The sequence below is a fragment of the Tetrao urogallus genome, assembly GCF_951394365.1.
Source record: "Tetrao urogallus genome assembly, chromosome: 7".
NCBI classification, from domain to species: domain Eukaryota; kingdom Metazoa; phylum Chordata; class Aves; order Galliformes; family Phasianidae; genus Tetrao; species Tetrao urogallus.
In genome coordinates, this window is record NC_136820.1 from 7,844,392 (window position 1) to 7,859,016 (window position 14,625).

Below are 14,625 nucleotides of genomic sequence, written 5' to 3' on the forward strand. Positions count from 1 at the left end.
CTGCAGTCTGCAGTGTAAAATTCTACTTTCCTCTACAATTAAAACTCTTCTGAGAAGAATTAAAATCTTAGAGTTCTTCTAAGTTAGAGCAATACAAAACATACTTCTCATTCTTACTCCTTTTAAAATGTGAGTGGATGTGACAATCTCAAGAGAGCAAGCTTATACTCAGAGGGGAAAAAAAGCCTCTCTAAAACGCCTTTTTTCTTTTTTTCCCTTTTTTCTTTCTCTCTCTCTCTCTCTCTCTTTCTTTTATTAATAAGGAAGAAGGAAAATAGATGGCTCCTTAATGAAACCCTTCTGTGAGTCGATTTCCATTTTGATACTTCAGGTTGAGCTTGTAGGCAAACCTGATGGTTATCAGTTTCTTTCCTGATATGACTGTAGACTGTATTTTGTTATATATATGTTTTGTTATTACTGTTGGCAGCTTAAGTAGACACAGCGTTAGGCAGTGAAGATGTGGATAACAGGACAGAGAAAAGAAAGTGGTACCTTCCAAACCTTTGTTCAGTTGGAGGTTTTGTTTTGGTTTTGTATGTATCAATTTATGTGAAAAGACTGACTAAAAGAAATAATGAGGGAAAAACGGAGCACCAAAGACAGGTTGTAGAGGGCATTCAGGCTGTTCACTTGAAGACTGTTCAGGGAGGAGGGAATAAAAGTACCAGAAAACAGCTGATCACGAGTGTGCAAAGACAGTTTGTGGCGTTCTAACATGCTAGAATTTTCATCATTAAATTTAATACTAAGACGTGTGCTGGTATGTGCTCTCATAGCTTGGCTTTCCACTTCTAATTAAAAAGTGCTACAGTTCATTGCTCTCGAAGCAAAGGGGGGAAATAAATGTCTAAAAGAATTTCTAAACTGCTTGCTTGAAGTATTTTTGGTGCTGAACCAAGCTGCCTGTCATTCTGGCTAGCATGAGGCACTGGTTCTCTCCAGTGCGTGGCAGACCTTGATGGTGTGTCACTTCTATTGAAACTAGATAAAGTTGGTTAATCTCAGAACCAGAGTTTCATACTATAAAGAAACTTAATAATCACTAGCTTTTCATTGCATGTGCTAAGTTAGTTGCAATGTTGACAGTTTTGTTAGCCTGTCCAGTGAATATTTAACAAACTAAGTCATGCAGTCAACATTTCTTTAGCAGAGAGGAACTCAAGTGGTATCCCATCATTCTGTAACATACTGTAGTGCTTTGTCACTGTGTATTTCCCTCTTGGCAGAAGTAAATAAATAGAATACGTTGTATGAAAACATGCTGTAGGATGAGGATGCCGTTAAATATGAAGTGCTAAAATTGGGGGTGTGGAAGGTGTAATCCAGTACACTACAAACTCCAGTACGTAAGTTTTCATCTTTCGAATGTATAGCAATAAGAAGGTAGTGCCAAAGGTAAATCTCCTGTTCCTGGCCCACAGTGTCAGAGGGCAGAGGTTGGTGGCGTGGCAGTAGGGGCTGAACCTTCCCACCAGCACCCTGTTACATTTTGTTGCTGTGCGACAGATGGCAGCAGAGGGGCAGTCTGATCAAATGGCGTCTGGTATGGAAGTACATCTGAAGCAAAGGTGTGGAATTAAATTGTTCCATGCAGAAAAAAAAATGCTCCCATTGACGTTCAATACTTGCTGAACATTTCTTGACACCAAATAGTGGATGTGAGCACAGTGAGGCAGTGGGTGCTGCGTTTCTGCAGTGGTGACAGCAATGTGAAAGACAAATCATGTTCTGGATGGCCACACACAGCTGTCGTACCACACAGTGAAGAACATCTTGATCAGTTCATCCATGTGAAATGGCAGATTACAACCAGGGGTCTGTTTATGGAGCTGAATATTGCCTTCAAGGTGCTGGAGAAAGTGGTGGCTATGTTGGAATGTCATAGTGTTTGAGCCAGGTGGGTCCCACAGATGTTCACACAGGAACGGAAAGAACACTGCATACAGTCTTGTTGTGACCTGTTGAACCAATACAAGGCTGAAAGTGAAAATTTCCTGGATCACATCATTGGGGATGAAGAGACGTCATGTCACCACTACAATCCAGAGTCAAAATGGCAGTCTTTGGCATGGTGACGTGCATTTCCCATCAAAGAAAAAGTTTATGACACAGCCCTCAGTAGGTAAGAATCTTACCAGTGTCTTTTGAAATAGGAAAGGGGTGCTCCCTCTGGATTTCCTGGAACTCAAACTAACCATCAACTTTCGCTGCTGAATCAGACGTTAAGCTGAAGGCTTGAATTTCCACAGCCCATCCAGAGAAGACAACCTTTCTCTTGCAACACAGTAACACTGGGCCTCATACCAGTTTGAAGAGAGTAGAGCACATTGCCAATCTTGGCTGGACTGTCCTGCCATACCCACAGGATACTCTGGATTTGGTGCCTCCTGATTTCCATGTGTCTGGAATGATGAAAAATGGACTGCGTGGGCAACAGTTTTCTGGCAACAGTGCTGTCATAGCAACTGTGAAACGGTCATCTCCACTGGTGCAGGTTTTTTTTTGAGTGTGGCATGCAGGTTCTTAATCACAGCTGATAAAAATGCATAGCTACTGTGTTGAAAAAAATATTTGGTAGCTGAGAATTTGTTCTATTAAGTAGTGTTACTGTGCTCTTTGTATTAGTTGAAGTTTCCACAGAAATAAATAGGAGCCATTACTCTTGGAGTAGCCTGCATCATCATGGTGCTTGAAAGCTAGTCTGTTGGTATTGTGTCTTACCGCTTGTGGAATTCAGGAGAAGGAATTACAAACTTATTCCTACTTGGTGTGTTCAATTTTTCCGTTTTAAAATCTGCTCAATTTGCCTGTAGAAGCTGTTTTGATACTTCCTTCACTCCTTTTAGTAAACAGAGTTCTGGGGAGGGAGGGCTGAGGATCATCTATCCGAAAGACTGCTTATTAGGATGGTTCTGAAAGGTGTAAGCTCACTGTTGTGTGCCTGAATTTATGAATATCTGAACCTTGATCTTAGCAGTGCATATGAACTGCATTAGTTTATAACTGCTAATATCTTTATTTAAGTTAATACTTACATCACCTTTTGTGACTGCCTGTCATTATAGCAACTCAACTTAGTGGTTTTAATCTGCTTTTTCTTCTAGGCTGCACAGTCAGTACTCATTTCCCTTTTTGAACTTAATACTCCTGAGTTTACAATGCTGCTGGGTGCTTTACCAAAAACATTTCAGGATGGAGCCACAAAGCTTCTTCATAATCATCTCCGAAATACAGGCAACAGTGGTCAGGTATCTACACTTCCATATTATTATTTCTGAATTTACTGGTGTTTTGGACACAACTCCATTTCATTAGAGTTGTGTGAGTGAGAAAATTACTGGAGGTCATCCAAGCCCCCCATGAAGTCTTATTAGCAGATACCACTCCTTATGGAATGCTTTTTATTTTCCTGCAGAGATATTTGTTCAGTGTATGTTATTTCCAAGTAAGTGACTTAACGAAGTTTGAATGGACTTGTTAAGAGAAGTGTTTATTATCTCTTACGTTAATTATTTCAGAGTTAAACATTTGAAATTATTGTCGTTGGTTAGAGAAGCCAAGAAATTAAATAGCATTTCTTTAAATGTTTATGGGTGCTAGAAAATAAAAAGAATAATCAAGTAAAGGGGAAACCATGGACTTGCTGTAGTATCTCTTCTCATCTCTCCTCTACCAGGGTTCAATGGGAAGTCCTTTGACAAGACCTACTCCACGCTCCCCAGCAAGCTGGTCAAGTCCTCTCACTTCCCCAACTAATACATCGCAGAACACTTTGTCACCAAGGTAATGTTGGCCAGTGTTGCTGCAGTTCTGCATCTAAGGCTTCATTAAACATGTTCTCCAAAATAGTAAACCAGGCTGTGAACAAATGGAGTGCGTTTTGCACAGTCGCAAATGCTGAAAAATAATCCCTCTTTCTCTACAGAATGACATAATAGTGAAGTGTTCCACCTCTCTGAATGGTCTGACAGGAGCCAGGGCTTTCCTAACGTGTGCACTTGAGAGTGCAAGATGCATAGTAGGAGATGGAAGAGAAACCTTCATCCCCAGCACGTTAAAACAGCTTAAGTCATCCAGCCAGAATTAATTTGGGGGGGATAAGAATTGTTCATAAATGTTCTTACCTTCTCTGATGGCATCAGAGTTGTCAGTGAAGTGGATTTTGTAACTTTGCTTTTAGCAGTCAATCAATACGTTGATCAGTTGCCCTTACTCTGGAAATCTTTCTTACAGAGGGAGAATGGTGTAAAATTCTCTTAGAAGAGTAAAACAGCAGAAGTTGTACTTGAGTCAGATGCTGCTTTCTTGGCTAGCCATTTGCAGTGCTTAATTTTATTACTGTTTCCTGTGCGTCTGTACTTCCATGTTAATGTTATTTAAAAATACAGGATCAGAAAATAAATCCACCTTAATTTGTATGTCCTTTTCCATGGCCCACAGTGCATTTGATTATGATACAGAAAACATGAATTCCGAAGATATTTACAGTTCTCTTCGTGGAGTCACTGAAGCTATTCAGAACTTCAGTTTCCGCAGTCAGGAGGATATGAACGAACCTGTGAAACGGGATTCAAAAAAAGATGATGTTGATTCAGTGAGTAGACGTGGTACATCTTGGTACTGGCAAATCAAGCCAATATCTGACTTACTATTAAAGATAAAACATCTTTTTAAGTAGGTTTGTCTGTACTGATTTCTGCAGTGGGACATATATGCTAACTTCAGAGCTTAAAAGAAACAAGCATAACAGTTCCCAGCATTCAAAATGCATTTTAATTGCTAATTTTAAGTGGCATTAGCTTTTTGTTTATTTTAAACATCAGTACTTTTAAAAATTTCATCTCATAGAACAAGGAGTTTAATTTTTGAGAGATTTGTACACTGTTCTTTTTCCCAGAAGTTTAATTCCATTCAAAACCCAGAGGTTTTTCAGTGGTGAATACACTGTTTTAAACTTCTGTTTCTGTGGAACTTCAACTTTCAGATCTGCTGGACCTGCCCAAAGTGTGTATGCTTAAACATGAATTGTACACCTTTTTTTTCCTTTTTTCTTTTTTTAAAGTTCAGGGTGCTGAAGCAAAGTCTTCTTACCTGAAGGCCAGCTTAATGTATCCTCAGGAATGCTTAGGAAACTTTCCAATCTTTAGAAGTTTCTGCTACTTAGATGTGTGTGTAAAGTAGTGATTTGAAAAGTGTGTGTTATATATAAATCTGGTATTTCTTTTCCTGCAGATCAGCAGTGCTTCTGGAATAGCAGAGCTACGAGCAGGAGGTGGTGTGAGTGAGACAGGCCGAACAGCTCTTGATAACAAGACATCATTACTCAACACAATGCCTCCTCACTCTTCACCACGCTCACGAGATTATAACCCATACAATTATTCTGATAGTTCGTTTAATAAATCTGCTTTGAAGGAAGCCATGTTTGATGATGATGCAGAGCAATTTCCTGATGGTAAGCTTCAGTTTGCCTTCTGTTCTAGAAGGGAAATTGTGACATTTTTCACCTTTTAGTTCAGTTTCTGAGTTAACCCTTAGCACTATCCCTTTCCTTAAGAGGTTTTACATAATATATTTTAAACTAGTTTATTTATCAGCAATCCTTCTGACTGACACTGTTCGATTGTTTGACATTTATATAGAGTGAGGGTGGGTGGGAAATGAGGTAATTATTGAATGGTATTGTATTCTTCTGGTATTGTTTTAACAGCAGGATTGTCAATATAAAGTTTATTTACCACACTACTCTATGGTTGAGATTTAAAGAAAAACATTTACAACAAGTAAAGCTGGATTAAACCAGCTCAGGAATTAGGCGAAAGATGAAGTATTTTGTTAGTAAAATATTTGTATGTGAAACATGACGTTGGTATTTTATATTGACTAAACAGGCTTTTGCAAGGGGAAAAAAAGCTTTTACCTGGAAAGTGAATCTTTTAGCTCTTTTATCTGTAGGAATTTGGGTTGTTGTTTTGTAGGCTTTTTCCTGGGAAAAATTTCTTACACATCATCACGTGCACTCTGTTCTTCCAGCAAAATGTGTTGTCACCTTAATTATTTTATTCAGCAATCTTTACATTCATTTTCTTTATCTACCTGCTTTTTGGATCTATTGGTGTATAGTAGCAATTATTCAGAAGAGACATATCTTGTCTTTTTTGAATATGAGTGTATACCAAAATATAGTTCGATGCAAAATACATACATACATACATACATACATACATACATACATATATACATACATACTACATATATCCATTGGGGTGGTTTTGGTTTGTTTGTTTGGTTTTTTTCCCCATGGTTTGGATCTGATAGTCTCATCTCATTTGTGTGTAAAATCTATATTCTTCAACTTGTCTTGTGTTTATTTGCTACTAACTGCTGCTATCTGCTGAAAATCTTGGATTTTTCTTCCTCTTGCCAAAGTTAGCTTGGATTTTTAAGTCACTTTTCCTTAGAAGCAGAACACAGCCTCTGTTAGGAACCCAGTGTTCCTTTGCAAAGAAGCTCCTTTCTTTCTTCTCATTTCCATAGATTGTGCTTTGCATATGTCTGCTTTTTTAACTAGTACTTTGTATATGGGCTTAAGAATTCACTTCTTTGTCTTGCCTTTAACTTACTGTCATTAGTTTTCATCTTTTTTCCTTTCAGATCATTCCTTATTTATCAAGTTCATTACCATTTCTTCTCTCTTTCATTGTTTTTAAAATGAAATAATTTGTAGATTTTAAAAGCAGTCTCCATATTCCATGAAAAGCATTAATAAAAGCATCAAACAGAACCAGGCCGTGCACAGGCCTGAGCAGGGACATCACTGGTATCCTCCAAGAGTAATAGAAAGCAATTTAGAATCCAGTCATTTTACAAGTATTTCATCCAAGCTTTGTTCCTGCCTTGTTCACTTGCTTGGGCATGTTTCAGACAGTAGGCAAATCTTTATTGTGTTCAGAACATGCCATGCTTTCCTTTTGCCAGCACTGCGTATTTTGTCAAAATGACATTATTTGATGGCTTGAGAAGAGCTGTTCTTTATCAAAGATTTGTATATATATAATATTTTACATGTATCTGCTACATACTTCAATTCATTCAGATGAAGCACTTGCATTTGCTCCTACTCATTTCTGTTGTTGTTTGCAGGGGGGAAAAAAAGTTGCAAGTAGATTTTTACACTTCTCCTTTCTTATCTGGAGAATGTTTGGGAATTAAACACCACAGCTAAATCATATACAGGAATGGAAAATACAAACTGTGAAAGAATACACTCCACATCTTGTCCTTATGTTTTTAAGAGTTGTAGTCTCTCAGTATATGACCTAATAAATTTGTTCTGAAAAATGTATTTCATGTGTTAATAAAGTGCAATAATTTTGGGAAAGGTGCAGTTTTGGGAAAACTTGGTTTTTAATGCTGTTCTTTACCCCCTGAAAGAAAACTTTCAGCCTCTGTCCAGGGGAATTTAAAGAAAAAAAAAAAAAGTTAATTTATTCCAAAGTCTCAGTGCAAAGGTAGAAGCTATCTGCTTTTATTTCTTGAAGGCTAAAAGGGTCCTGATGATGGAGTAAAGGCAGTATCTTGACGTTACACTTAAATTAGACCAGAATCAAGGCTTTTGTTTTTGACTTTGCAGATTTCCACATCTGTAGTCCAGTGTTTCCAAATAAGAATTGCTACTGACTCTTTTCTCCATCATCATGGAATTCTCCGTAATCAAAACTGAAATCCAGTGCTATCTTGTAATGACTGCCACTGGGATAGTAGGCATTCCCTGGAATCTCTATGAGGCTAAAAGCCTTGGTTTGTTTGTATTTCCACTGTTTTACATCAAGGACCACTCTTGCGCATTTTGTTTTCCTGTTTGTGTTGAAAGCCTAGCCATTGCTGTGGAGTCGTGGCTTACAAAAGATCTGACCAGTACAGTAATACTGAAGGTGCAAGTGTGAATTTTTCTTCTTCGATGGAAAGGTCATTGGGAAAGCAGCCCTTTGTTGTATAGATCAGATTTAAAAGGATCCAGGGAACTTGCCACTTTATGTATTACAGGAGCAAGAAACTCTAGCAGTAAGCCAGCCTACAGGTTGCTGGATCCTCTTCAATTTTGTGGATGCTTTTGTTTTTTGCTGTATCATCGTTGTTTTATTGTGATTGTAAGCTTGGTCAGGAATATTGGCTGCTTTGAAAATGAAGTAATTAAACTGTAATTCTGGCAAACAGACTTGGAGGAAAACAAAATAAAACAAAACAAAAAGAAAGCAGTTAGCTACCCTAGAAGATACTTTTCAGTTTTGCATCAGGCACTAATATTTACTAATATTTACCAAGTTTCAAAATTCTGTTTGTATACATTCCTTTTTTGATAGAGCCTCCCATGGATCATTCTGATCTAGTTGCAGAGTTACTAAAAGAGTTATCAAACCATAACGAGAGAGTTGAGGAAAGAAAGGCTGCCCTGTATGAGCTCATGAAGTTAACTCAAGAAGAGTCTTTTGGTGTTTGGGATGAGCACTTCAAAACAATACTGCTTTTGCTGCTTGAAACACTTGGAGACAAAGAGGTAAGGTTAGATTAATCTAGTTAAAAATGTACATGGTTTGCTTTCACTGGCTTTTTAAGTTGTGTGGGTTGTAGGAAGAGCACAAATTCCAGCTAGTCTTGAAAAGCAAGAAGTTATGGAAATGCAGGAACATCATGTGAACTCTTGAATCTCTTAATGGTGAAGGGCCATCTTCTCAAGTATCCTTCAGGTTTACTTGGCACTAATAATTGCTTTTGATTTGATAATAAAATGTCTGTTTTCAAAGATAATGTATTTGTGTGACTGTGTGATGCTAAAATACTCCAAAGAGTAAAATTGTATGCAGCTCAGCATAGATAGTTCCAATTAGCAGCATGATTATGATGCACCACCTGAATTATTTCAAAAAGAGCAAACAATTGAAGACTTTTTTTAGCTGTATTTATTTCCATATTAGTTTCATATTGTTTATATGCATAGAAAGGCACTGATGTTTCACTGTGTCAAAACTTTATAAACCGTTGAATAAACACTTAAACATTTGTCTATTCAATGTTACATAACTCATTTGTTTTAATATTTAATCTCTAGCATGCAATCAGAGCTTTGGCATTGAAAGTTCTAAGAGAAATCCTAAGGAATCAGCCAGCAAGGTTTAAGAATTACGCAGAGCTCACAATAATGAAGACATTAGAAGCGCATAAGGATCCTCATAAGGAGGTTAGTAAGCAGTTTTCTTTGTTTGAGACTGTGACAAAATATCACAGAATGCAGCAACTGTGTTTTGTCCAGAAAGTGTTTGAGAGATCAGATCTTACCGATGAATCGTTTGTGTAATAATGAAGATGTTAACACAGGCATGCAAAAAAAAAGGAAAAAAAAGAACTACAGTTTTGTAAGCTCTGAAATGCTTAATATCAGCCCTAGTAACAGTTGCCTTGGGTGCTGCCCAAGAGGACGTAAAACCATAGCCAAGGATGTGCCAGCAGAGTTCTATGAAGAATAACTGAAGGGAGTTTTTTGTTACATGTCTTTTTTAGCCCAGTTATCTAATGCAACCCTTTGGATTTCTGTAAGGTTGCTAGTTGAGAGATAGGATTGAACACGGCAAGGAAATTACAATCCCTTCCCATTTTTAACCAGCTCTGGTTAAGCTATTCTTCTTCACCATTCGAGAGCGTGGCTTTGAGTGTTTCCAGGAGAGAAGATACTGCAGGGAAGAGTTGGTTGTGGCTGGGAACTGTGAGGAGGTTCAGAAGTAGGATGAGTGTAATCTTGCTCAGAAAGCTTATGATAATGTGCATACACATCAAAGGATGATGTATTTTGATATAAGAAACACAAATACAGAAACCACCCAAACATTAAACACTTCACATCAGTGTCACTGATGTTATGAAAATAAGATGTCTAATGAGATGCATAAATCTCTCCCTGCTTTCCTTGCTCCCACACTCCCTATGATAGGACTTTTTCTGTGTATGGGACTTGGTGTGGAGTTCCAAATTCAGAAGTTTGACTGCAGTTTTTTCCATACCAGTGATGTTTGTCACTCATTTGATACTCATCTTTGTTTTCCCTGCGCCCTCTTAATTTCATGCACCATGTTTATTTTTTTCTTTCTTTCCATTTGTCCCTCCATATTACTGTTCCATTTCTCCTTTTTTTTTTTTCTTAATGCATGTGAGAAAGAGTAAACAAGACAAGGTTGAAGAGAAAGACTTCTGAGTTTTTTGTACATAATCTAGCAGCTTGTCTTTTAGCTGCCAGACACCACAGATGCAGAAACATGAAGAAATGAATTTTCCCTCTTATGACTGTGTTGTATCCTGAGCTTCTGCACCTTTTGACTAACTGTTTTCCTGTATCTTCCCTAAGAGTTTTAAGAACTCTTACCTGAATTTTTTTTTTAAAATTAAAGATGGGAGAAGCCTCCAGAAGTAGCAATCTATGATTGTCATTAAACAGTCTTTGAGATGAACATGGAAGCTTATTAATGGTCAAAGACAGTAATGAATGACAACACAGGAAATTATGGCTTTCAATAGTGGAGAGATTTCAATATGTAATTGTATAATATTGTATTTATATTCTGCATAGCATTGCAGACTAGAGGGATTTCAGATCTGACTCGACAGCTATTGTCAAGTTTGGAAGGTATTTTCAGGCAGGTTTGGAAGACACCAATGCACATCTTGCAGAACATATAGTTCAGTCATACGGTGTTGGGAAAAGCCTTGTTTTTAGTATAGTAGTCCAACAGTTGCAAAATTGCACACATTTAAAAATCCTTTGCCTATTTTTACAATGCTGTGGAGCTGTTAAGAAATTTTTATGCTCAAGACTTGTACTGGCACTAATACTCTTATAAATAATTTTTCCATGTCTTTTTCATTCTTTCGATAGGTGGTGAGATCTGCTGAAGAAGCTGCTTCCATGCTGGCCACTTCCATTAGCCCAGATCAGTGCATCAAAGTCCTTTGTCCAATTATCCAGACTGCAGATTACCCAATTAATCTGGCTGCAATCAAAATGCAGACAAAAGTCATAGAGAGAGTATCTAAAGAAACTCTTACTCAACTTTTACCAGAGATTGTGCCAGGTTTAATACAGGTAAAAACAAAGCAAAAAAACCCCACCTTCTTTGTATGGAAGAATTACAAAGATTTTTTCAAAATACCATTGCTTGGCTCTCATGAGGGATTTTTATTGGTCTTACAGCTGATGGCTACTTTGACCCAGACTAATTCAGATAGTGAGCGCACTGTCGTTCATTGTCACCTGGCTAAACTGTAACTGTGGTTAGGACTCAGGATCTGGCTAGGATATGAAGTATTGGCTGTAGTTAAGTTCAATAGACTCTTTCAGTTATATGTAGTATCTTTTCCAAGTTGTGACCATTTGGTCTGAAGTCATCCACGTTGAATGTTTGTACTGTTGTAGGGTTTTATCACTTGGGGCTTGGGGGAAGCAAGAGGAAGGAAGCAGTTGATTGGGGAAAGTTCAATAAAACTAGGAGGTTATAAAAAGTTTCTTTCTCTGTCTTTAAAAATGAATAATCTGCCACCATATAAAGAGTCAAAACACATCAGCTTGCATGTGCTGAATAAAGACTTCCCAGAATTTGATGGCTTCATTCTGCAGATTTCTGACTTTAATGCATAAGGTCAAATCACACATCTGCAAGAAGGTAAGAGGCAGAGCCTTCTGAGAAAGGGATATGAGACAACCAGGCATGAGAAACAAAAATCATTCAGTAACAAGATGGGAGTTAATAACAGAGTTTTACCTGTTAAGAAACAGCTTCTTTAGGAGTAAGAAAGCTCTGAATGCAATGGTCTTCTCTTTAATAAATATCTGTAATCTAGAAGACTTTATCCTGTGATCTCCCCTACTGTATTTCCATGTGGAGCATGACAGCAGCTCTGTTTTCAGTATAGATTACGAACAGGAATTGTATGGGTTTTAATTTCAGTCTGAAAAATAATTATAAATGGTAATTAATAACAGCCTGCCTTTCAAATGTGCATGTTCTGTATTCACTTGTTTGTTTTTGTGTGTTTTTTTTTTCTTGGAATGCTTAGCATTCACTTAAAGTAGATTTTAATGTATTTATTATAAGTAGTACTGAATAGTTTTCTGAGGCTTTTAATCATTAACTGATAAGCAATTAATGTTAATTTTATTGCTTTCTAGGGTTATGATAATTCAGAGAGCAGTGTTCGTAAGGCATGTGTTTTCTGCCTTGTAGCCATTCATGCAGTAATTGGTGATGAACTAAAACCACATCTCAGTCAACTCACTGGCAGTAAAGTAAGTAAAAAATGGCATTTAAGAAGTTTTGGTTCATAATTACCTGTATACGTTTGTGTTGTGGTTGCAGTTACCAGGAAGTTTATACATAAAAGTATGTATCTGAATGGAGATAGCCAGGGATACTGAAACCCTCAGAGGGTCGATGTAACTTTGATATCAAAGGTTCAAAACTGAAAATCCATAGGTCTGCAGGTACTTAGGCACATGCACGAAACTTCAGCAACCTGAAAAATAAGAAGTTGTGTTTCTTGTTGCTTTACAGTAGATTTATTTAATTGTATATGGTCAGTGGCTGAAAAAAAATCAGAACAATTTTTACCTGAGTACACTGTCAGACTTTTTATTCTGAAACAGTGGTAGTAGCTACATTCAGCATGGCTTTTTCTACGTCCATATCTTGCCTCGTATTTCATGCAGTGCTGACTGAAAAGCAGTCATTATGTAACATAGTTTATGTTTATGTTATGTATGTCTCCTTTGTTGTTGTGGTTTTTTTTGTGTGTGTGTTTGTTTGTTTGTTTTTTGCTGTAATCTGTCCTTTCAGAACCTCTGATTTGGTGAGGAAGAACCTTGTGTTCCTTTTTTGGTTAGGAAACCTCTTATGTACTGTTTTTTTACATTCAAATAGATGTATGTTATGAATTTGTCCATGGAGCTAAAGCAAGACAATTAATATTGTATACATTTCAATGAAACAGCTACATCTTAAAAATAGTCTGGCAGTGATTGCACTGAATATGACTGTAGACAGCACTGGAAGCTTTGGTAGGTGCTGGAATCAATGCCTGTAAGTAGAGGCTTAAAACCACAACATTCACTTAAGAGAAACAGACAAAATAAAAAAAAAAAAAACAAAAAACAAAAAACAAAAAACAAAAAAACCCAGTAACCTGCCTTAATCAGAGCAGCACAGTAATGTGGGGAAAAGTATTTGTCTTAGTGTAGCTACCATAGGTTGCTTTCTTCACATCCTTAGATTTGCTGTGTTAGATATTAGCAAGTGTGTTACCTTTCACTTAATGGTGTAAAATACAGTTTTGCTTTTAAGAGAAGAATTCTTTTCAGAGAAGAATTAAGAGAAGAATTCAATGTATCATTTCTGTAGAGTGTACAGTGTGTAAATACTGAACAAAATTAATTCCTGGCTTTGCAGATGAAGTTATTGAACCTTTACATCAAGCGTGCACAAACAGGCTCTGGACCAGGGGATACGACAGCAGATATGTCTGGACAAAGCTAATGAAGCTGACAAGAATTAACCAGCTCTCCTGAAGCAAGGGCAAAGCCCTCATCAAGTGAAAGGAAAATTCTTACACACAACTTTTGGAACCCTGGTTTCTTTTTCTTTTTTTCTTTTCTTTTCTTTTCTTTTCTTTTCTTTTCTTTTCTTTTTTTTTTTTTTCCTTAACCAACGGCTGTCTTCAGCCTGCATGTGACTGTTGCAATAGAATTATTCCAAATCTAAGGAAAAGCAGTATTAACATCAGTTGGTCAAAGCAGAATAAAATCTAAAAATAATCTAATTCATCAGATATCCTGTTACGATCCTCTGTGTCTTCCCATTAACTTTTGCCAGTGTTATTGTATTAAAAAAAGGGTTTTTTTAATGCTAATTATACAGGTATGCTTTAAGCTTCAGAAGTTAAAATATAAAATTCTGTTGCTTTTTTTCAGCTGCAGATAACACTGTTTTTATTGCTATTTTGTTTGAGTATTGTGTCCTTCGCTAGAAACAAGAAGTGATGTGAAACTAGGCCAAACTAGTCTGGACTGCAGTGAGACTCAGTCACTGTTGGTGGTTCATCATCTTATTTACAGCTTGTTTGGGATATTCTGGAGATTGAGAAGTATGCCTATAAAAAGCTGGATCGATCCAGTTCTGTACAAGTGATATTGTTCATTGGTTGTATGTTTGTTGCATAAATAAGAATTTTGTGTGCACAGCAGAGGACTGGTGCAACCAGTGCCTCTTGGTGTGGGAGACAGCCCTGCCGACCTGGTGACAGAGTGGCAGTCTGCTTTTAGCAGCAGACTTAATGGTCACTTGATGGACGTGAACCATCCTTGCCACCTTTCCTTCTTCAAGCAGGATGCTTCAGAATGGAGTGCTCTGCCCAAGCATGCTCAGTATGTATTTATCACTAGAATGTTTCCTCTCAACCTAATTGCTGGAACCAGTAGTCTTGTATTGTAACTCACATGGGATTTTATGACAACAGTGCAGAAAACTATTTATTCGTTATCTTCCTAAAAGCACCAAGATTTTCTGCATTGAATTTTATTGGGGG

At 37.3% G+C, this 14,625-nt stretch overlaps 1 protein-coding gene across 17 annotated transcripts in view; it reads left to right on the top strand.

Annotated features, from left to right (window-relative positions):
* Positions 1-13,577, top strand: part of CLASP2 (cytoplasmic linker associated protein 2) — a gene marked incomplete at both ends in the record, with an annotated part of 129,532 nt that extends 115,955 nt beyond the window's left edge. For all 17 annotated transcript variants that reach the window (XM_079537951.1, XM_079537963.1, XM_079537960.1 and 14 more), the window contains 9 exons: positions 3,108-3,251; positions 3,680-3,786; positions 4,444-4,597; positions 5,236-5,458; positions 8,367-8,560; positions 9,113-9,241; positions 10,928-11,134; positions 12,218-12,334; positions 13,491-13,577. In XM_079537951.1, coding sequence (XP_079394077.1) covers positions 3,108-3,251; positions 3,680-3,786; positions 4,444-4,597; positions 5,236-5,458; positions 8,367-8,560; positions 9,113-9,241; positions 10,928-11,134; positions 12,218-12,334; positions 13,491-13,577 — 1,362 coding nt within the window. The remainder of the gene's footprint in view (positions 1-3,107; positions 3,252-3,679; positions 3,787-4,443; positions 4,598-5,235; positions 5,459-8,366; positions 8,561-9,112; positions 9,242-10,927; positions 11,135-12,217; positions 12,335-13,490) is intronic.
* Positions 13,578-14,625: the final 1,048 nt, after the last annotated feature.